General features: G+C 37.8%; 2 protein-coding genes across 2 annotated transcripts; one reads left to right on the top strand and one right to left on the bottom strand.

Moving 5' to 3' along the window:
- Positions 1-880: 880 nt before the first annotated feature.
- Positions 881-11,948, bottom strand: wif1 (wnt inhibitory factor 1). The gene is made up of 10 exons (XM_059511902.1): positions 11,672-11,948; positions 11,406-11,545; positions 9,029-9,137; positions 8,342-8,482; positions 6,737-6,832; positions 5,483-5,578; positions 5,051-5,146; positions 2,687-2,782; positions 2,340-2,435; positions 881-1,712 (listed from the first exon to the last, which is right to left on the bottom strand). Exons 1-10 carry the CDS (start codon positions 11,808-11,810, stop codon positions 1,582-1,584), a joined length of 1,140 nt encoding a protein of 379 aa, XP_059367885.1. The 5' UTR covers positions 11,811-11,948; the 3' UTR covers positions 881-1,581.
- Positions 11,949-12,808: 860 nt separating this feature from the next.
- On the top strand, positions 12,809-21,704 carry lemd3 (LEM domain containing 3). Its single transcript, XM_059511006.1, has 13 exons — positions 12,809-14,142; positions 17,193-17,233; positions 17,369-17,438; positions 17,521-17,597; positions 17,766-17,845; positions 17,946-18,091; positions 18,180-18,281; positions 18,379-18,481; positions 18,602-18,780; positions 19,023-19,104; positions 19,222-19,327; positions 20,063-20,141; positions 20,221-21,704. The coding sequence occupies exons 1-13, from the start codon at positions 12,852-12,854 to the stop codon at positions 20,382-20,384; spliced, it is 2,520 nt and encodes an 839-aa protein (XP_059366989.1). The 5' UTR covers positions 12,809-12,851; the 3' UTR covers positions 20,385-21,704.
- Positions 21,705-22,083: the final 379 nt, after the last annotated feature.

Here is a 22,083-nt window from a genome sequence, read left to right as displayed (position 1 = left end):
CACTTTCCAATAAATATTGACTTTGTCTGGATTTTTCTTTCATATTTTGAAGATTTAAGGAAAAAGGTGAAGCCTGGCATTATTTAGCCCATGCCATTCTACTTTCAAAACAACTCAAAAGCACCATTAAGGTATCATAAAAGTACACTATATGACTATATTTCATCTCCTCTACAGCCATTAGATGGTTTTGGGTGAGGAACAGGCCAAAATGTAAGATGTTATGCACTGATAATCACCTTCAGTGAGATGTTAACTCAATAGCCACTGAGTGAAATTCCATTCAGTTTTGTAAACTGGATTATCCAATTTACTGAAAAGAGCCCATTCAAGTGAATTAAATTGTTCTTATGAACACGCCAAAACTCACCAAGGACAGATTTTCAGTAAATCATATGAACCATTTTTACGCTTTTATGGTCCTTCTGTGTGCTTTTTGGAGCTCAACAGACTTGTTCACACCAAAGACAATAACTATAAAGATAACAATAAAGATATAGTTCTAAAAAACGTTCTCAATATTAAAGAATAGCAGAGTCTACACCACAGCGATAAAGGTGAAGGCACAGAGAAACATTATCATTGGAATCACTTTTTTCAGCTAAAGAACGATAATAACATTGACACCCAATCAGAATCAATCCTGCTTTAACGAGCACGGACATTTAAAGCGGCAGATGCACTTAGAATAAACAGACGATATCGGCCGCTGGTGTGGACGATAATATAGTTATCTTCATAGTTACCGTTCTTGGTGTGAACAGGCCTTGTCCAAGGACATTTGTGTTCCACAGAAGAAATCTAGTCAAACAGGATTGGAACAACATGAAGGTGAATTAATAATCACAGAACTGTTACATTACCAGTTAAAAACAGACACTTCATCTTCACAGGCTCCATGAAAATACATTTTATTTCTGTAATGAAGTCGCATGAAAAATTAAGACACTTTGGCATTGTTTATGACATCACAAGCAGATTATGTGCATTGTTATACATAAGTATGAAAACCTCAAGCATAAACTTAAAGACTGTCTACCCATATCTAAATATATATCTATATATTTTAATTTTACATAGCTTGAATAGGATACATATACAAGTACTTGTTGGAGAAGCTACTACATAAGTGTGATTTGTATGAAAAAGAATGTTAATGACAATAATGACAACAATAAATCAGACGAACCATGAGCACAAGCCAAACATAGCAATTACATTCCTAAGAAAAGCCGGATCCGCATTAGGAAGTTCTCGGATGGTAATGTACACTTCTCCCAGTGATTCAGCACCACATCTGAAGCTAAACCGCACAAACATCACAGACGCTCACCACAAGCATGTGACTCACTCCCCTCTCGGTTGACGCAGGACAGAAGCTCGATGAAGAGTGACTCTGGGAGATTTAATATCAAAGGCGCTAGTTTGGTAAAATAAGACACTGTGACTGTACTACAAAACAAGTCTCGCTCTGAGAAAGCAGCAGTCCAGCTTGGGAGTGTCCCGATGAGGAGGATAAAAGCTTTGTTACGGAGAAGGCGATGTTGAAAAGGAAGGGCCATTGACCCAAAATTTTGAGGCTTAAACCACATAGTTGGTTTCAGTGGGCTGACTGGATTCAGGTACTTCCTTCGTGTCCTTCGCTGCCATGGGCTGTGACTTGTGCTTGGAACCAGAGACCCGCTGGCTGTTAGAGACTCCTCCACGAAATCCTGGAGGAAGAGAGCCATTAGAAATGTGTTGCACGGTGCAGAACAACATTTATGATTGAGAGCCAAGCCATAATCACTGGGGGGTTTTGTTCAAATAGTTCAATACTACTTAACTGTCTAGGAAAAGTATGAAAAAGTACTAGTTAAATTTTTTTTATTTTGCTCAACCATTTCAGCAGGTAACCGGCATTATGATAACAGTGTCAGATAACAGTTTTGTAGTATCAGCTTATTTAATTTTGTTTTGGCTCATTTAGGGCGGCGTTTAAGTTAATGCATAATGGTTTCATTTAAAAAAGTTTGCATTTCTCAGCATTGTCTATTGTTTATTGCTATCTAGTGGCATTTTCATGTTTAATGCAGGTGGGTTGTACAGGTTTCAGGTTTTAAAAAGTACCATTAATTAAAAAAAAAAAAAAAAAATTCATTTAGTTTAAGTTGTTTTCATTTGCATAGCACTCCAAGGTCCTACCACGAATATTATTTGTCCAGAAACCTATGGTATTATTATGGTAATATGTCTAAATATCCATGGTAATACCCTGGCATTACAGCAGATTTCTTGCTCTAATCCATTTCCAGGTGGCAATTAGTATCTTGGCCTTGGGAAAAAGGATGTTGTCTTACTCTTATTGCAGTGACGTCCATGCCAGCCGTCCCTGCACTGGCACCTGTTGGGCTCCACACAGGTCCCGTGTGCTCCACAGCTGGGCTCACAGACAGCTGCACACACGTATACACATACACATTCAGCCATACACAGAGACGCAGTGTTTAGTCTTAGAAATGTATCCTGTACTGTTCAGCAAGCTTGCAGCCCGAGTGGAAATTTGAAGGTGCAATCAAGCACCCACTGTTCATTTTTCAGTGTGTTTATTGTGCGCGAGGAAAGCGCGTAGAGCGATGATGTGGTGGAACATGTGTTTTTGATCAAATATGTCCACAGTTCTTCTGCCAAGTCAAGATAATCTCACCTTTGGAGCACAGATCGCCATGGTAGCCTTTGCTGCACTTGCATTTATTCCTCCCTGTGCATTTGCCTCCATTTCTGCATGCCTGTCGACATTTACCTGCAGACAACAATCGCTAAATTCATTAATCGCGATCCCAAAATGCAAAAACAATGTTTTTTCTTGCTAACTGGCATTTCAAAATAAGTTTTATTAACTTTATCTTAATTATATTTTTATAATTATTTATTTTTGCAACTGGGTTTTACACAGTATCAACTTTACTTTATTTCATAATTGTTTAAATTTAATAAAATAAAATGTATTTATATAAAATTTCAATTTTAACATTATTTCTTTATTTATTGGGGTATACAATATAAATATATTTTTTAAGTTTACTAGTCAAGCTACAGTAACTGATCTTGCTTTAGGGACGTTTATATGTTTATACTGAATATAAGACAAAATATTATGAACATCATTCTGAATAGAAACTAATAAATTACATATTAAACATTATATATTAATATTAAATTGCATGTTATATTAATATAAATATATTTATTGAAATATATATATATTGCAGTGTGAAAATTAACACGCAGGCAGATGATACAGAAAAGTATATAACTAAATGAAACGTAAAAAAAGGAAATTCAATGCTTTTATAAATACAAAAAAAAAAAGAAACAAATCCCTTCCAAACCCTCATATTTGAACGAGATCAACTGAATTTCAGCGGCTTCTTTGTTCCTTGACAAATCAGCGAAATCCATACCCATGAAACCAGACAAAGAGGAGGACGTCTTTACATAACATGACCTCAACGGGACTCCGGGCGTTTATGTCACAGTCTGCTATTAAAATGTTACTTCAATATTTTCTCTTTCCTCCCTTTTCAGTCCAGGCGCCTCTGAATACTGCAATACTCCCTGCCTTTGAACAGGAAAGGATGAAATTTGGGGTCAAAGAGGAGTTGTTTAAACATCAACGAAATAGATACAGACCTTTAAAGCAAAGGAAGTATGTATATATAGTTGTTATCACCTTCAAAGCAAGTCTCAGTGACCAAGTCCTAAATGGCTTTTATCTCAATACTTGCACTTAATTTTAAAAAAGGAAGTAAAAAGCTTTCTGTGAATGGCCAGAGATAAAACGCCACGCTGCTTGAGTGCATGTGAGCTCATGAGATTGTTATTAGTGATTAGGGTGACAACACAACTGCATTACATCCTGTGTTTGCCCATGTAGGTGCCGGCCCATTTAACACTAATGTGAGAACACACTTCACTTAGGAAGTTTACTTGGAGAACTGCTCTGAGGGCAATTTGTGAAAGTGAGCCTATTACTGCCAAAGAACAACAACGCGGCTTTCCCTTTGAAAGATGATGATGATGATAAAGTAACAGCCAGTTAATACTCTATGGTAGAAGTTAATAGAGTTGTTTAGTTAGTAGTCCTAAAACTTGAAAGTTGGCATTTTTGAGTCATAGGTTTGGGAATTGACGTTTTTTGAGTTAACGTGCAACATGTTGTATTTTAAATGCAAATATTTCTGTGGTGCAAAGCTACATTTTCAGCAGCTGTTACTCCTGTCTTCAGTGGCACATTATCCTTTAGAAATCATTCTAATATGTTTATTTGGAGTTTAGGAAACATTTCTTATTATTATCAATGTTGAAAATAGTTGTGCTGCTTAATATTTTTGTGGAAACCACAATATATGTTTCTCTGGATTTTTCCGAGAAACGTATATCGATTCTTCGAAAAGAACATAATTTATTTAAAAGAGAAAACTTTTGTTATATTGTCAATGTCTTCACTTTTGATTAATTTAACGCATTCTTTCTGAATAAAACCATTAATTTTGAATGGTACTTTTGACCATAAAGACTACCATTGTTTTATCTGATTCCTCAAGCATATAAAACCATGCCCTTTTAGTAGTTGCATTTCTACGGAGCCCCGCATGCATATGACATTCAAGAAAAAATAAATAAAGTGTGTGCGCGATTTACTAAGTAGTTCCATCGATGTCCTGAAACCAGCGCATGATTTACTACTTCGTTCCCTCGTTTTGCTAAAAAAATAATTAGCAAAATAATCGGTTTTTGTTTGAAATAAGATTATTTTGCTTACCCCATTGGCAGATTATTTTGCTAGTTTCAAGCAAAAACACTTTTTTACTTCTTGATTTAATATTTTTTTATATATTTTTGCTGGAAACAAGACAAAAATCTAAGTAAGAAAACTTTTTTTGCAGTGAAAACCCATTTGAATAATTTGCAGATTGGCTTCATTTTGTTTAGAACACATTTAAAGCGATCTGTTATTGTGTTCTGACTGTAGTTTGTTCTTTCACAGTGTACACATAGCTGAACTCACTGAGCTCACAGCGGCTCCCTTCAAAGCCGACGGCACAGACGCATTTGCCAGGATGGAAACACGTCCCTCCATTCAAACATGTGGTGCTGCAGTTAGCTGTTAATGTAGAAAAAACAACGCAAAGTCAATGAACACATCACAAACCAAACAATTTGTGCTTTTATTTATTTATGTAACGGTTTTGTAGATCACGTTTCATGGCTTTGACCTTTCGGTCTAAATCATTTAGAGTATTTTCTGTCTTGTTATTGATTAATTAGTCATAATGATGTATTTAAAACCCTCATGTTTATTTTTGTGTATTATATGTATTGTTTTATAGCATCTTTTAGTCCAGTTCAAGTGTACTAATTTATGGTTTGATGAATGGTTGAAGGCATATATAGCACAATAACAAAATTTTTTATACAACATAACAGGTAGGAAACTAACCTCTATCACAGCTGGGTCCAAAGTAGCCTGGAGGACATATACACACACCTGGGCTCATACACAGGCCACCATTCAGACATCTTGGGGAACAGAGGGCTAAAAAAAGAAAAGAAGAAATTTTACTTATATCTAATGTACCATAATATATACTTTATTTGTAGCAGCTCATCTCACATGATTCAAATATTCTTAATGCAAAATAAAAATGAATGTTTCCAGGGACAAACTGAAAATAAGGTACCAATATTCTAGTTTTAAGTTAAAAAATATAAACATTATTACAGCTATTATTGTTAAAGAATGGAAGGATATTTTGGGTTGCAGGTTTTTTTCTTGATATGCGAAGCACAAATCTTTGTGGTTTTGGCAGCGACACAGGCGAAAACAAATCAGCCAAAAGCTGTATTGGATGAAAGGTGTTTTGTGGAAGCGGTTTAGGTACAAACACAGCTCCAATGAGGATACTGAAAACATTTTCAGTGTCTAATGGAAGCCCTTTTTAGGTAAACCGCTCTTTAAAGTTGTAAATAGATGAAAAACACATGTTTGTGCCTCCCAACCTGCTGTGTAATTCTCATTTTTCAGACAAGAAGCCTTCTAGAATACATGCATGCTCGATTCCTTCATCTAAACTAGTACATAGCAGGCTTAACCATGCTTTGTAATTTGCACAAGGCATTTTGGGAAGTGATGCCCTGAGGTTGAGTATAATCATCATCATAATAAACTATATGCAATCATTTGTTTCCAAAGGAGGCTTGTCTTTCTGAGAAAAGAGTTACTTCTAACTTTATACTTCTCTTATTTTTTTATATATATATTTTTTTATGAACCTATCTGGCTTTTTAGTGGAGACTTTATGACAAGGTTCTACATGCTCACATCTGTTGTTAATGGGTTTGTTTGGTTGCAGGTACGTTATGAGACCTTTATGGGACACTTCAGAGATCTAGTATGAGACCAAAACTATTGATAAAAACTAGAATATTTAAATCAATAAAAATATTTTATTTAAATGATAATGTTTCAATATGTAATATATAATTACAATATTTTATTTAATATAAATATTTTTTTACATTTTTATTTTAATGTTTATTTTATTTTTATATTATTGTATTTTAATATATTTAATTTACAATGCATTTTAAGTGAACTGCATTGTGTGCAACTTACAACATTCTAATTTGTACATCAGTAACTTTGTTTTTATTTCTTTATGTCTTTATGATGGGCTTATATAAATATGGTTACCTTTCTCACAGTGAATGCCGTAAAACCCATCCTGACACTCGCAGATCTGCCGTTCATTGCAGTAGCCTCCATTGCGGCAACCACCAGGGCACTTTGCTTCAGAAAAAGAAGACAGAAATTGTGAGAACATTTCCTTTCTTTTTTTAATCTTCACCAAACACTTCCTAACTTACTCCCTTCTCATTCCACTTCAAGGACATCAAAAAGAGCAGTGAATTCAGTAACAGTACTTCCTTCAAAAGAACTGACATCAGCATTTAAGGAGAAAAAAACAGCTTTGAGGTGAACCCACAATGTCAACAGCTCTGTCAAATGCAATGTGGCTCCGTACACTGCTGCAGATGTGTTTCAGTGTAATTCACAACAGTCTTTAAAGACTATGTTGTTAAGTGTACTTTTACATTCACTCTCCCTTGTGTCTTTGGACACCCATTTGACTTTCTTTTCTCTGTGAAAAACAAAAGGAGAAGTTTGGCAGAATGTCCAAGCTGCTCTTTCCCTACCATGAAAGTGAATGGGGACTGAGGCATTCAAGATATATTTTCAGTGAAAAACGTTTTTAATTTGGGTTTGTTCTTCATTTAAAGCTTCAAAATGCTTGGAAAGTCGTATGGATCAGTTATATTGCTCTTAGTCCCCATTCATTCTCATTATATAGAAAAGAGCAGCTTGGACATGCTGTTAAATGTCTCCTTTTGTGTTTTTGGAATGACAGTTGGGTAAATAATGTCAGAATGTTAATTACTGGTTAAACTAAACTTTTTTAAGTTTAACTCGATGCAGTTTCATTTATTCATGTTTATGGAACACGAAACTGTTGTTTAACATTCTTAAAAATGGTCCTCAAAAAGAGGATAAACTTGAAGGTGTTAAGGTATATGAACTACATCAACATCATTTTGTCCTATGAGTGAAATTCAACCAGCCAAACTTAAAAAAAAATAGTTTTGAGCACTAGTCATTAAGGCACCCTCAGCTGTCACTAGGAAACACTTTGCTTCCTCCCTGCGGGGTGGCTTCAGACAGATGGACCATTTGATCTGTGAAGTCTACACGCCGAATGGAGAGGGGTGGAGAAGGGTGTGTAAGGGAATGCAACACCGTGAGGTTAGTGTGTGTGAGAGAAGGGAGGGGGGGGGGGTCAGAGAAAAACATAACACGCTCATTCTAAAGGGCTGCAGCTGGCAGGATTCACATGACCTCACGAGCCAGCGATGGGGTTTAGAGTCACCCGTACCATGATGATCTCTCTCTTACCATCTACTCTTAAAGAAGAACGAGAGGAAGAGGAGACAAAACATGCTCTAAGAGCTCTTTAATGGTTTGATTGTTTCTTCTAGAGCAAAAGAAGACTTTTAGCGAAGTCTCCTGGTTTTCTCTTGAGAAACAAAACCCCACAACAACAACAACAACAACAAAAAAACAATAATTTCAAAAAGCTTGGGGTCAGTAAGCTTTTTTAATGTTTTGAAAGAAGTCTCTGGGCTTTCATCAGCAAAGTTTCTTCTATGCCTGATGCAGTATTTTACATAACCATAACGTTTTCTTTAAACCACACAATAATTTTGTGCATGTAAGGTTGGACGACAAATTTAGAAAATTCACCTCTCTGACATGTTTTGAAGAAGATAGCATTGTGTGGCGTCCTCAGGACGATGTTTCCTCCAGCATCCATCACCAGGATGGTCACCTCAAATGCTGCCACACCATCCTGGTCACCTCTGCATGGGAAGCCCACCTGGACCACTGAGTACACAAAAGCCCTTATTGATTACCAAACCTTAAGCATCGATTTGCCACAGGTTACATAATAATTATCTTATAGATGTGATTTTAAGAGCCTATATACAATAATGTGGATATATCAATACACTTCATGAGTACTCCAGTCCAGTACTCCACCAGTTTATTATCAAAGCATTTGTTAAAAGGATGGTTCACACAAAAATGAAATTCAGTCAGTATTTCTTCATCCTCAAGCTGTTCTTGAGAAGAACAGAGAAGAAGATATTTTGAAGAATGTTAGTAACCAAACAGCTGATGGTAGCCATTGACTTCCTTGGTATTTTTTTCCATATTATGGAAGTCAATGGCTACGGTCAACTGTTTGGTTACCAACATTCTTCACAATATCTTCTTTTGTGTTCAACAGAAAAAAGAAACTCACACAGGTTTGGAAAAAGTGCAGGGTGAGTAAATGACAGAATTTTCTTTTTTGGGTGAACTATCCCTTTAAGAGGGAAGCTTAAAGGCACAACAATGGTAAAATAAATAATAAAAATAAAAGCACACCAGAGGCTTTGTGTGGCACTGATCCTAAGAGAGGAACGTTGACGGTAGGGTCATCCATAATGTCTTTATCCAATGAACGCAGAGTCTGAAACTCATAAAAGTACTCTGCCTGAATATAAAAAAAAGATAAACAGAGGTTAACTTTGTTTTAAACTTCAAAGAAGTAGCGTGGATTTGCATAAAGAGGGGCGTTTGGAACAATAGCACAAAAAAGGTTGCATGTGATTCATGACAGGAGCACATATACATCTCTAAAGAGTAAAAAGAGGGTTTCCGGGTATCCTTAAGTTTGCAAGGCAATCAATTTCCTCCGAAAGAGGCGCAGCTTCGCTCTCTAACTAATGACCACAACCTTTTGAGAACTACACACTTGTGATGATGAGGCCAACACACGCTACAAAAAAAACTGTCCCAAAAGGAGATGAAAGCTAGAGAGATGGTTCTTTTTTTCCCTCCTTTCTTTTTTCTGGTCTCTAGATTTCGGAGTGTAAAAGCTGGCCAGCGTTTGATGAAGGCAAAAGTACACAAGCGGTGTGGAGAGCTTAGCTAATCCTACAGCTGAATGGTAATAACCAACACAGATAACTCTCGCCGCCAGCCTTTTATACCGGAGACCTTTGTTCTAAAGCCTCAGCGGCCGTCTTTGAAGCTAACTGGGCCAGGACAGAGTGGGCCCTTCTCTTTTTCCTCCGTATCCCTCCCCTTGCTATTTTAATTTCTCCCTCTTGCTGCTCCTTCATCAAGTCAACATGCCATTCACGGATTATGATCCCAGTGTGCAAAGATAGATCACTTGTGAAAAGAGATTCCTGTACATTCCCCCCAAAAGTTGTGAATGAAGCTGTTAGAGCATCACAGATTTAGTTTCCGTTGACTTTTTTTATGGAAAATTGTATGATTGCATATGTGTTATGTGAGTTTAAGGTTATTCATGATATTAAAAAATAGATTAAAACTGATTCTTAAAAGCTGCAATGTAAATGTGATCAAGAATAGTTTGAATTTGTGTGGTTTTCTATTACTTTTCTCCTTGCAGTTGTCATGTCTATTTGTTTATGTGCCATAAATAAATCTGAATTGAACCAATACATGACTTTGGCAGCTAGAAAAGTTGTCAAATAAATCTAAAATTACAAAAGTAATTAGCCTAATTATGTTTTATTTTATTATTATTATTACTACTACTATTCATTATTATTATTATTATTATTATTGAGTTACTTTTATTATTATGCCTTATAATGCTTAAAACAGTTCATTAGTATAAACTATAGTCAGTATAAACAAAAATATGCATAGAAATACATTGAAGCTTTTATATTTTTAGAAGGAATCCTGAAAACCAAAGGGTTATAAAAGATTTCCTCTCTGGTTTTTGTCATGTAATTTGTAATGAATACCAGATACTGGCTATTTGGGACCTTCTGTAAAAAAATTATATTATGAAACCTTGGGGAAAAGGTCTGTAGGGTACAAATTATTTGACACCGTTTCTGCCAAAACCATAACGAATTACAAAGAAGATCAACAAGCAATAACAACGCAACGCAAAGTGATTCCAAATGGAAGTTTGGTTGTTTAATAAAGCGCGCGCTCTCAGTGTACTGATGATGACCCAGATGTTTGGCACATGCATGAGGAGGCGCGCTCACGAGGCGGGCGCGTGCTTTGATCAGCGTGCGGCTTTACAACACCAACATGCAAAATACCACAGTAATTGAAATGACATTTTTTCCTTTCAAATTAGGCCAATATACGACACAGATTCGGTTTACAATATTAAAGTGCAAAGATATGTTATTAATTACAAACTTTCAGTAAAAGTAAAGCTACTTTAAAACATGAGCAATTCAATTGAGAATCAAAACTGCATGAGATTACTTTTCAAATAAAATATTTTGAAACAAGTATTTATATAATATATATTTATTCATTGTAAACATTATTTCATCCATTATTAACTTGTTAGAAAACTATTTTTTTATGTTAAGTTAATTTAAATGTAGGATCTTGTTAAAAAGTTATTTAGATATTTTAAAGGTAAACAAGAAAATGCTAAGAAATGTGACAATAATTCATATAAGAAATATATATATATATTATTAACAGCATATTTCACATTGCTTCGTGTATTTCAGAATTGTAAAACAGCATATTTACACAAATCATAAAAGTCAATAAACCTGAAAACTCCACATGCACGTATAAGGAAAAACTAACTTCAATAATTCTGCTTATTAAGTAGCTAGAATAAGCATGTTTTAAAGATGTTTCGATATTTTATTTGAATAGGACTGCGTCAAGAAAATAAAATAATGTGTCCCTGGTTATTAAGATCTTGCCAGATGAAGAATACTAAAGTTTTCCAGTAGCTTACCTGCTCAGTGGCTTGCCAGGTGAAGTTCACGTGCTGGATATTGACAGGTATTGCTGGCATTCGCTGCTGTGCTTTCCTGAAGTCGTGTGTGAATGGGGCCATTTTCCCCTCGGAGACTATTAAAATATCCTCTTCAAAACCTGTTGGATAAAACATTGAGCATTCACAAGCACCTCATAGCTTGAAAACCCCTGCGCTAAAGTCATTATGCACTCACTTGGTTCACACTTGGGCTCTAATATCATTAAAGCGCTAAACACTATTACCAATTAATATTCTTGCTTGATTGGCATCAATCCACATGTACATGCTTCCTTGCTCTTGGGCAGCTTCCACCAGAGCCCCTAAAAGCAGAAGAAAGCAAGTTTTAAGGTGCAGCTGAACAGCAGGCGTTCTGAAAGCCATCCCGTGGTTTATTTAAAGTGAATTGGCCGGCTTGCTAGTTCTCCCCTCTCGCTCCAGTCCTGTGCACTAACTGTGTCTCGAGTGAGTCTTCAATTGACAGAATGATTCGCGCGGACTGTTCCGCGAGCTACTTGTAAGCAGCAGGAGCTGCAATTCACAGATCTCGCCACAAGGTGGCGTGGCTTTATACAAGACAACTCTGAGTCACAATTAAAAGAGTCGATGTGTATGCAAGCTGATTGATGATTTAAAGTTTAACAGCGTGATAATGAAAGGTATTCTTCCGTCATTAAAAAGGCTCCACTTGGTTTAACCAAATCCAGCATGGATACTTCTCTCAACATCTTTATTTGTATTTTTATATTTCTATATTTTCATTCATATGAATTAATTTTGTTCATTTTCATTCATTTAATTCATATTAACCTAAATGCATGTTAACCAGGTGTTCGAATGTCTAAAACGAATAAGCAACATTTGATTGACTTGATTTTCTTAACTGTTAATCATTTTGTTTTTCATTTAAATTGGGGTTTCAATTATTCAAAACAACAACAAAAATAAATAATTTTAATGTTTATTAAATACATTGTTTAAATAAATAACACAATTATTATTATTATTATTATATAAAATGCATGAGGATGATGATGTTGATGATTATAAACGTTATGTTGCAAATATCATATCGGAAATCCTTCATGAGTGGAAAAGTATGTAAAAAAAATGGTTTCTATCCCAGCACATCATTTCTGAAATAAAGAGGTATCTTATAATATTAGAAACCCCGACTTTATGTTATTATTGACTGAAATGTGGCAGTCCTTTAAAGATAAGACTTTAAAAATAAATAAATAAATAAATAAATGACGGGTTTTCCACTCTTTTTATTTATTGTCATTCATAGCGATGTATGAGGATGTTCGTTTAATAATAATAATAAAAAAGTTTCCCTTTTCGTTCCTTTCAAGTTGGCCGTCTGTCCGCTTACTTCTACGTCACTTCCGCTGTGCCTAGCTGTGTGCGTTTTTTCGTGCAAAGATGGCGTCTGCACAGTTAACGGATGAGGCGCTTGTGTCTGAATTAAAACGGCTCGGCTACACCCCGGGCCCGGTGACGGAGAGCACACGGCCCGTGTACGTGAAGAAACTGAAAAAGCTGCGGGACGAGCAGCCACAGCCGCGGGGCTCGCGGAGCGGAAAAGGACGCAGCAGCAGCGGGAGTATCAACAGCAACGGCGGTAGCGGCGCTAGCAACAGCAATGCCGCGGCGCGAACTCCGGGACTCAGCGCCAGACCACCGGACGGTGACGTCACGCGTCTGAGCGCCAGCCGGAGCGAAAAGCGCAGACCCGGAAAGTTCGTGTTGGGCTTCAGCTCGGACGAGTCGGACGCGGAGGCACCGCAGAAGAAAGGAGGCCCGAATCACGGCGGCGGCAGGAGACACCGAGGACCCGCGCTGCAGACACCCAGCTTCAGGCCTGCGGGAACACCCGCCGCCTCCCTCGGCTTATCTGTGGACAGGAAAAGTGTTTCTGCGTCTCCGTGGTGGGCAGACCGAGGCAAATCCAACGATTTAGAGGAAACGGAAAGAGACACTCGGGCTTTGAACGGGAATAAGGCGTTTTATGAGTCTAACAGTAGTAAGTTAGCCAGGGATTACTCTGATTCAGACGAGGAGGAGGAAGAGGAGGGTGAACGAGAGCGTCCCCGCGAACGCCGTCTGACTTCCAGACACGGTCCAGTCGCCTCTTGTTCCCCGCACCGGAGCGTCTGGAGCACGGAGAAGACGGCGCATGATACTCCCGACTTCAGTCTAGATATGCTTGGGGAACGAGATGAGAAGAAACCGAGGGAGTTCAGCGGCAGCTACGTGCGCCGCAGTTACCAGAAACTCTCTGGGATTGACGGGGATGATAACAGCAGCGGCAGCATCACCGGCGGCGCTGGTATCCCATCCGGTTCTTTAAATAAGAACCACCTCGACAACGGAGACGGAGAGTCCCCCTGCAGTAGCAGCGGTAGCAGTCGGTTTAGTATAGGGCTCAGACCGCGCTTTCCCTCCTACACCGCGACATACCGAGCGAACCACTCGAACCACACCGGTTCCAACCACTCATACAGCCCTGCCTCGGCCCTCAAGCAGCACACCGCGGTCCCCGAGGACGAGCTCCTGCAGCAGTTTAAACGGGAGGAGGTGTCCGCCACCGGCGGCTTCAGCGCTCACTACCTGTCCATGTTCCTCCTGACAGCGGCCTGCCTGTTCTTCGTTCTGCTGGGCCTCATGTACCTGCGGATGAGGGGCTCCAGCTCCTCCGAGGGGGATGCAGCCAGTAAGTATGAAGTGGGGGCATGTGTCTCAAAAAAAATTCGTGTACTATATTCACGAAGGATGATATTTACATGTTCCCTCATCCAAAAAACATGGTATTACCATGGTAATTGATAGTATTTGATGCCACTGATTGAATACCACATAGCAAATGAATGTATTACTTGCACCCAATTTACCATGGTACAAAATACCATGGTTCTACCATGAAAAAAAAAAAATAATATATATATATATATATATATATATATTACTGTGCAAAAACAATATCAGCATCATCCTTTTCCAAAAAACATGATGTAATATTGTGGTACTTGAAATGCTACAAGATTCATACAATGATAGTTATGTTTACCCCCATCCCCACCCCGAAACTTAAAAAAACGTTTTAATACCATGATACATTTACAAAAAGTAGCATTGCCGTGGTGTATGTCCAATGGAATTACCATGGTGCATTGATACTGAGGTGCTTTGATACATAGAATGATTGTCCAGTAAATGCTAGGCTATATTATTGTAGTAATGTAGTACAATGTGTTTTGGACTATAATACCATAATTCTTTGAGATTATGATGACGTTAAGTGCTATTTATAGTGTTGCATCTCTTAAATTATTGTCTGTACACTGTGGTTTAGTATCTGGTATATATGGCAAATGTCAAATTAACTTGTATTGATTTACTAAGCAAAATCACAGGGCTTGTTTTAAAATGACATATTTAATGCTTTAGAAAGTTTTTCTAGTAGTTTCTGCAACTCTATGAGTCAAACATGACTAATTTACATAGTACTTATCACCCCAGACTATGTGCACCTCTCAGACAGGAAATGGTCTACTGGTGCTTTATGGGACAGAAAGAGGTATTTGCATTAGAAATATGTGTGCTCCAAGATATGTCAAATGACTGTTCCAGCGCTGGTGGATTTCAGGTAGCTCATCGCACCTTCACCGTAAATCTGTCTTTGACAGAAACTGTCAAATTACTCTTCAACATCTTAATGCTTACCATATTTGTGACTAAGGAGCCTTATCTTAAAAGTTTTTTCTTACTGGAGGCGAGTTTGTGTTTATAGGAATAAATATGAATGCATATGAATTTATGTACTTTTTTTTTTTGATTGGCTAAATAATACCTTTTTTTGTAGGCTAACACTGGTCTGCAACCCATAATGCACTGATATGCACTTCAGACTAGTTAAAATGTTGATCTAATGATTCATTGGTTAATTGAGAATTTAAATTCCTCTTTAAAATAATTTCTAAACTGTTGAATAATGACCAGGATCATTTTCTTTAATGTTTTTGTTCTAAGTTTTGTGCTATAATTATTCAAAATAAATTAAATTGAATTATGTTTAATACTCAGGAATTATCAGTGACTGGAAAGTCATGGAAATCCACTCTTGAAAAGTGTGGGAATTCTCTTGAGTGTCTGTTATTTGATAATCATGGCTAGTCTGGTAGTCCCCACATTTTGACATGTTGACATCCTTTATGGTCATAATGTGATAGCCAGCATTAATCTTTTGATGCATTTTCCCAGATGAGAGAAAGTCTGTTCTTGGATGTGCATGCTATGCCACTCAGATTAAATAGCTTGAGTACCATCAGAATAAAGTGCTCTGGAGGCAGAGACGGCTCTTGAGAGGAAGCCAACTGATGAATTACAATGTATATTTGTGGCATGGCTGGTCTCTCTAGGAGGGAGCTTTGACTGGAGAGCTTGCTGCAGACATCTAGGTCACAGACAAGCTAAAGCGGCCTAATTGTCTGACTCTCTGGGAGCTTGCGTCCAGTTAGAGTGACTGACTTCTCTCTGGCCGACTAAATGCCTGATTCTCACTTTGAGTGTGACATATACAGTATGTGTTTCAGATTTCTACTTTCTCAGATTATTTGCATCTTGTGATTTAGGTTATTTTGAACAACATGCTATCAAATTAGTACAAAACTAATAGCACTACTAGTATTTCTGCTGTGTGCACTACATATGCACTGTATTAAAGTAGTCTGTGCATGAAATATGTCAGAACATTCAATACAATATCCCAAAAAGCAGTGTCCCAATATCCCAAGTCATTTAAAACATCCTGACTCACTATTTTGATGTAGCATAAAGCTGTTTGAAATATTTATCATTATGTAGTATGCTATTATTTTAGTAGTATGCAAGTGTATCAAATTCTGAACGTAGTCAAAGTTTAGTTTTATGATGTCTAATATTTTAGTAAGTTTTAAGAACTTATCAAAGAATCGAATTTTGTGCACTGTGTATTATAAGAAAGATATTTGATAATATTGTTTATTTTGTTGTTAATTCTGCTGTTCTAAAAAAAAAACGAACTTAGTTTGATTGGACGTAATACGGGATAGATTTAAAGTCTTTACAATAGCATGCACTTTATAAATCTCACAATTGGCAAAACTGGTTTATAGAGTTTTCTTTACTAAAATGTTTTTCGTAAAAGGTGTTTTGTCAGCTGAACAATTATGTTAAACAACAGTATAGTCCATTGAACTCTACATCTATTTCTCCCAGCCTTGTTTTCATTCCTGGCAAAATTAAATGTGGCGCCACCCAGAATAATATCTGTAGGCCACTTTTGCCATGTATTTTTGTGGGTTTACCAGGGTTAAGAAAGTTTAAGCCACTCGCATCTATAGCACAACCCCAAAAACAGCAAAATTTGATCTCATCACCTGAAATCTAGGCCAGACTTGATCTTGAAAATTTTAAGCAATTGTTTTTCCAGAGAATATGGCTTCCTCTCTGATGGATTAAATGGCTTGCAACATCAGATGGCTCACGTCTGATAAGCCAGACCAATGCAGTCTATGATTGAGACGCGCAGGGCAGTTGCTGTGCTAAATCTGGGCCCGGGCCAGAGCGAGGACAGAAGCACAATGTTCAGACAATGACTCAAGTGTGAGATGATGAGCAGCCCTCCTCCACGCCATAGTTGGGAAATACCATCCAGTCATATCATTATAAAATGTCTAGTGCTGAGTAATGCTTTTTGTCAACTTACTTTTCTTTCTTTTTCAGTCATACTTCACCCATTCGGACCAGACTTTGATCTGCAATATGTAAGTATCTGCTCACCTGTGTCCCATGTTTTACACTTTTAGTCAAGCAAATTCCCTTTTCCACCAAAAAGGAATGTTTTTTTTTTGTCCTTTTAAATATGCACTCGCAACAATTACTTGTATTGATTTGAATAGGATGTTAAAGACCGAGACCTCATCCTTAACCTGCTCCTGTCTCTACATGAGCACCTGGCCAATGTCGCTGGTGAGCATTCAGATACAACTTAAATATATTTAGTTTTAATATATGCAGCATTAAATAGTGCAACCATTTGATTGCCTTTCAGGAGAACATGATTGTGGAGACTTTAAAAATCCTTTAAACAGAAGTGTCTCTTTTAGTGACGCCTCTACGTTCCTCAAGGTTTGTTTTATTCATTGAAGGGTTTGATCTCCATCTTCTGTTAGTCAAATTGCATTGTTTCTTTAATTGACAATGACCTTTTGTAATATTTTAATTGAATAATTTGGAAAATTGTGTGTATACCAGTATGAAAATGCACAACATAATAAAGCATCTTTCTCTTTCAAGCTCCAAAATGAAGCCTATGAAAACTTGATTGAAACGTCTTTAGAGTGGGTCATGAAAACCAAAGATGTTGTTGGTATAAGGTACTTGATGTCCATCCAAAGTATCTATCTATCTATCGATCGATCGCTCTGTGTGTGCCGTTTTCCAGTGTTCATTGGGGGTGTGTTGGCTTCTTGACAGGTTGATTGGTGCTGACCCTTCTCAACCCATAGAGGAAGTATCGGAAATCTCACGACTGGAGTCCATCCACCCACGCATGTCCTTCTTCTGTCGCCTCAGACGCGCCTTCTTCACTGTGATCCACAGAGTTCTCTTCGTCCTTGCAGGTTGGCTTCTACATTCTGCAGAGGTTGGTGCTTTCTGCACGGGGAAGATCTAAGTCTTTTCACTAACCTTATCTGTGTTTCTCTGTAGGTATCGGTGTAGTTTTAGGATTGGTGTATTACATGAAATACAGATGGCGCAAAGAAGAGGAGGAAACTAGACAGATGTATGACATGGTGGAAAGGATCATCGGTAAGGCTGTCTCATCGTTAAGGCTATATTTTTAGCACAGAAATTACACAGTGCAGGTGTAAAGCATCTTAATCACCTGTGCTTTGTATTTTCACAGATGTAATGAGAAGCCACAATGAAGCCTGTCAGGAGAATAAGGGCTTGCAGCAGTATTTGCCCATTCCTCATGTCCGTGACTCTCTTGTCCAGCCTCAAGACAGGTATTGCGTCTTTGCAGTGCAAATTTGGTTTTAGCTCGTTTTGCATTTTCGAATGAAACGTCCTCTTTTCCTGGTCCAGTGCATTCTGAAGGGTATATGTGTATTGTGTCATTCTCTCAGAAAGAAGATGAAAAAGGTGTGGGACAGAGCCGTTGCTTTTCTCTCTGCTAATGAGTCCCGCATCCGGACAGAAACGCAGAGGATTGGAGGGGCAGACTTCATGGTGTGGCGGTGGCTTCAGCCCTCAGTGTCACCTGATAAGATGTCCAGCATGCCCTCCAAAGTGTGGCAAGGCCAAGGTAAGGTTTTCTTTGTGTGGAGTCAACCATCTGCATTTTAAGGTCAAACTTGTTGTCTTTTTAATTTTTTGGATTAATACATGTGGGTCTGTCCTTCTGATTGACTTCTTTGGTTGTCTAACTTCCTGTTAATACAAATGTAACTGATACTAAACATTCAACACGTTTTTGCATAGTGTCCACATTCTTTTGGGCATCTAGACAATGTTCATGAACCTAAAGTTGCTTGTTTTGTTCTTCAGCTTTTCCGTTGGACCGAAGAAATTCACCACCAAACAGCTTAACGCCATGCTTGAAGATTCGCAACATGTTTGATCCTGTAATGTACGTTTCGCTAGGACTTTTGCATGTGACCTCACATTGAATTGGTTGTTCAAGTAAAATGTATAGAGTGTTTTAGAGAAATGTAGTCTCACTGCTCTGTATTTCCCTCTTGAACAGGGAAGTAGGGGAAAACTGGCACCTCGCCATTCAAGAAGCCATTTTGGAGAAGTGCAGTGACAACGATGGAATTGTTCACATAGCTGTTGACAAAAACTCAAGAGAGGTGAGGATCCTGTGTGATTCATTACAAAATATACAGCTTGGGTTTATAGGTTCTTGTCCAAAAGCTAATGAGTCGCCTGCTGCCTTCAAAGGCTGCATCCCAGCCATCATGGACCCTCATAACTGGCCAAACAAATTGACTTGACTCACAGTTTACTCCAATGGAGTCATTATTGTAAGAAGCATAAAATGCATGGAACAGTTAATTTTTATTGTGTGGTGGTGTTGTTTGCAAAACTATTCTTTATGCCATCTTGAATTGTTTTGATTGATTCCAGTGGAGTTTCATGTTAGCATGTTGCTAAGCTTACAGGTGCTACATATTGTAATACGCAAATATTAGGTAAAATAAGCTTTAAGTACTCTGAAAATTATTTTTCACCCTTTTTGCACCATATAGGTTTGCTATCAAGCTGATCATATAAACTGACTTTACGCAATTGTTTTGAATGGCATTTGATGTTAGCATTTTGCTAAGGTAATGGGTACTAGGTAATAATAGCAAAATTAAACAAGATAAACAAATAATAGGTAATATCTAAAAAAAAACCAAAGATATTACACAGACTTGTATTTCTTTGTACATCATTAATTTTTAGCAGTGCGTTCTAGTATTGCCTTCTTCACAAAGGATTTGTTGTTGCCTTCAAGCTTTTCTTTCTTTTGGAACAGAGTAATATTCCTAGAAGCATTTAATTAATGGGTTGATTTGCTGTATGATTTTGTTCTCATCTAGGGCTGCGTTTATGTGAAGTGCCTTTCAGCAGAGCATTCTGGGAAAGCCTTCAAAGCGCTGCATGGCTCCTGGTTTGATGGTAAACAAACGTTGCATTTATTCTAGGTTTTCTGTCAATTTTCAGTCCGTTTTTAAACCTGTCCTGATTTTTTTTCTAGGTAAGCTGGTGACGGTCAAGTATCTACGTCTGGATCGCTACCACCAGCGTTTCCCACAAGCCCTGGGCTGCAACTCGCCCCTCAAGCCCTCCAGCTCCAGCATGAACAGCATGTCTCGTCTGAACCAGCGATCCAGCACATCCAGCTCACTGGGTTTCTCTTGAGGAACATGCTAACGGCCACCACCATCCTCTCTGCTCTCTCTTTCGCTATATACGAGGCTCCCTTCTCCTGCCTCCTCTTTACCAGAGAGAACTGCGTTCAGGAGCTTTTACAGTTGGGCGACCTGGGATGTCCAGTCAGTTTTGTCAGCCATATGCAAGCAATGGTGTTAAAACCTGTGAGCTGCTGTGTTTTTTCTTTTTTCCTGTCATTCGGTATCAAGGAAAGCAAGGGAGATGCACATGGTAGCGTGAAAGCAGTGGAGAGAGAGTTGGTCGGTCAGGCGAGAACTTTTAGGAGAGGTGGACGACGCAATCTCTGTCCTCATATCCGGTGCAAGTGGACACAAATTTCTGTTTCTTATGTATTTGCTTTGTTTTTGATAAACCGTCTTTATGGATTCAATGACAAAAATGGCTTCCAACTTCAAATCTCACAACACAAATGAGTTTTCCAGGCTCTGCTTATTTTTTACCTAACTAACTCCCCTCCTTAATTCCAAGGAGCTCTGTTGGGCTATACATAGCTGCATGTGCTGGTTAAAGTATGCATATATTTAAGCTTTGAATTGTATCATATATTGTGGATGTTTATTTCCCTGATGCTGTTTTAGCTGATGTATTCCCTTGATTATTTTTCTTTGCCTTTTTGTTTTGTAGTTTTTAGTCCAAGAACAGCATGCACACACTCTAGAAAGGGGTGCTGTAAATATCTTGTTGAATGGTGGTGGTTGAAATCATCTGTATGAAACTGAAATCGTCATAAGCTCTTGTTTGTTTCTTGCCAACAGAATAACTACACTGCCGCATTCAGAGACGTGTCATGTGGAAGGGCCTACATGGCTTTATGAGAGAAATGAACAGTTGTGTTCCCCTTCAATGCCATGTTTCTGAACACTAGTCTTAATGGTCACAGCTTGATTATATTCAAGTATATAATTATTTACTGTTGTTTTGTTTATATTTTAAAACTTATGCTTTTCCCATTATAGTTGACGCAGATGGATGTTCTTTTTTCCTCCCCTTACTGGTCACTTGGCAGATTTGAAATGCCACCCTGTCACTGTTTTTAATCTGTCCCCGGCCCTTCTAAATTTCCAAAGGAGACATTTTTGATGGAAGTTGTTTTTTTGACTTTCTTGTACACACTTGTTAGAGTCGCAGCCTGATATGGTGATCTGATTCTAATTTGTATCGGGACACATTCATAAACAGCATGTCCTGCTGCTGTCATGTCTATTTTGGATCACGGAAAGATTTATCAGCTTTTGTTTAGATGCAGTTCGGGTGGATATGAGGTAAATAAAATGTACTTGTTTATTACTCATGTTCATCTCCTTCCTTGATTAGATTCATTACATAATCTACATGAGCACAATTTGACATTGGAAATTGCTTTTAAGATAAGGTTGATCTTTTAACAGTTGAAAACATTTCTAAGCATAGTTGACAGTAGTTGCACACGCTGGGTGTCTAGGTGAACAAGATAGTAGTGCAACTGAAAACAATGGCGTTGTCTCGAGATATTTTTTAATCTGAAACTTGCATATTATTAAACACAAATGGACAAGATTCATAAGTATTACAATTTTCAGATGCAAAATGACATTTCAGTCCTATTATGCAACAACAATTATTTGTATTTACTTAGTAATCAGAGAAAACGTAGAAAGTATTCAAAATACACCCATTTTCAACTTTA

The sequence above is a fragment of the Carassius carassius genome, chromosome 26, assembly GCF_963082965.1.
Source record: "Carassius carassius chromosome 26, fCarCar2.1, whole genome shotgun sequence".
Taxonomy (NCBI): Eukaryota; Metazoa; Chordata; class Actinopteri; order Cypriniformes; family Cyprinidae; genus Carassius; species Carassius carassius.
The sequence above is the reverse complement of the archived record's forward strand: the minus strand, read 5'-3'. Positions and strand labels throughout refer to the sequence as shown.

Excerpts from the sequence above, each read along its gene's own strand:
- wif1 (XM_059511902.1), bottom strand. The coding sequence starts at position 11,810 with ATGGCTTTCAGAACGCCTGCTGTTCAGCTGCACCTTAAAACTTGCTTT. Across the intron at positions 8,483-9,028 it reads AGTGCCACACAAAGCCTCTG|TGGTCCAGGTGGGCTTCCCA; the intron begins GTGTGCTTTTAT and ends TTGTGTACTCAG. Across the intron at positions 2,436-2,686 it reads TGGCGATCTGTGCTCCAAAG|CTGTCTGTGAGCCCAGCTGT; the intron begins GTGAGATTATCT and ends ACGTGTGTGCAG.
- lemd3 (XM_059511006.1), top strand. The coding sequence starts at position 12,852 with ATGGCGTCTGCACAGTTAACGGATGAGGCGCTTGTGTCTGAATTAAAA. Across the intron at positions 18,781-19,022 it reads CAAAGTGTGGCAAGGCCAAG|CTTTTCCGTTGGACCGAAGA; the intron begins GTAAGGTTTTCT and ends TTTGTTCTTCAG. Across the intron at positions 19,328-20,062 it reads TTGACAAAAACTCAAGAGAG|GGCTGCGTTTATGTGAAGTG; the intron begins GTGAGGATCCTG and ends GTTCTCATCTAG.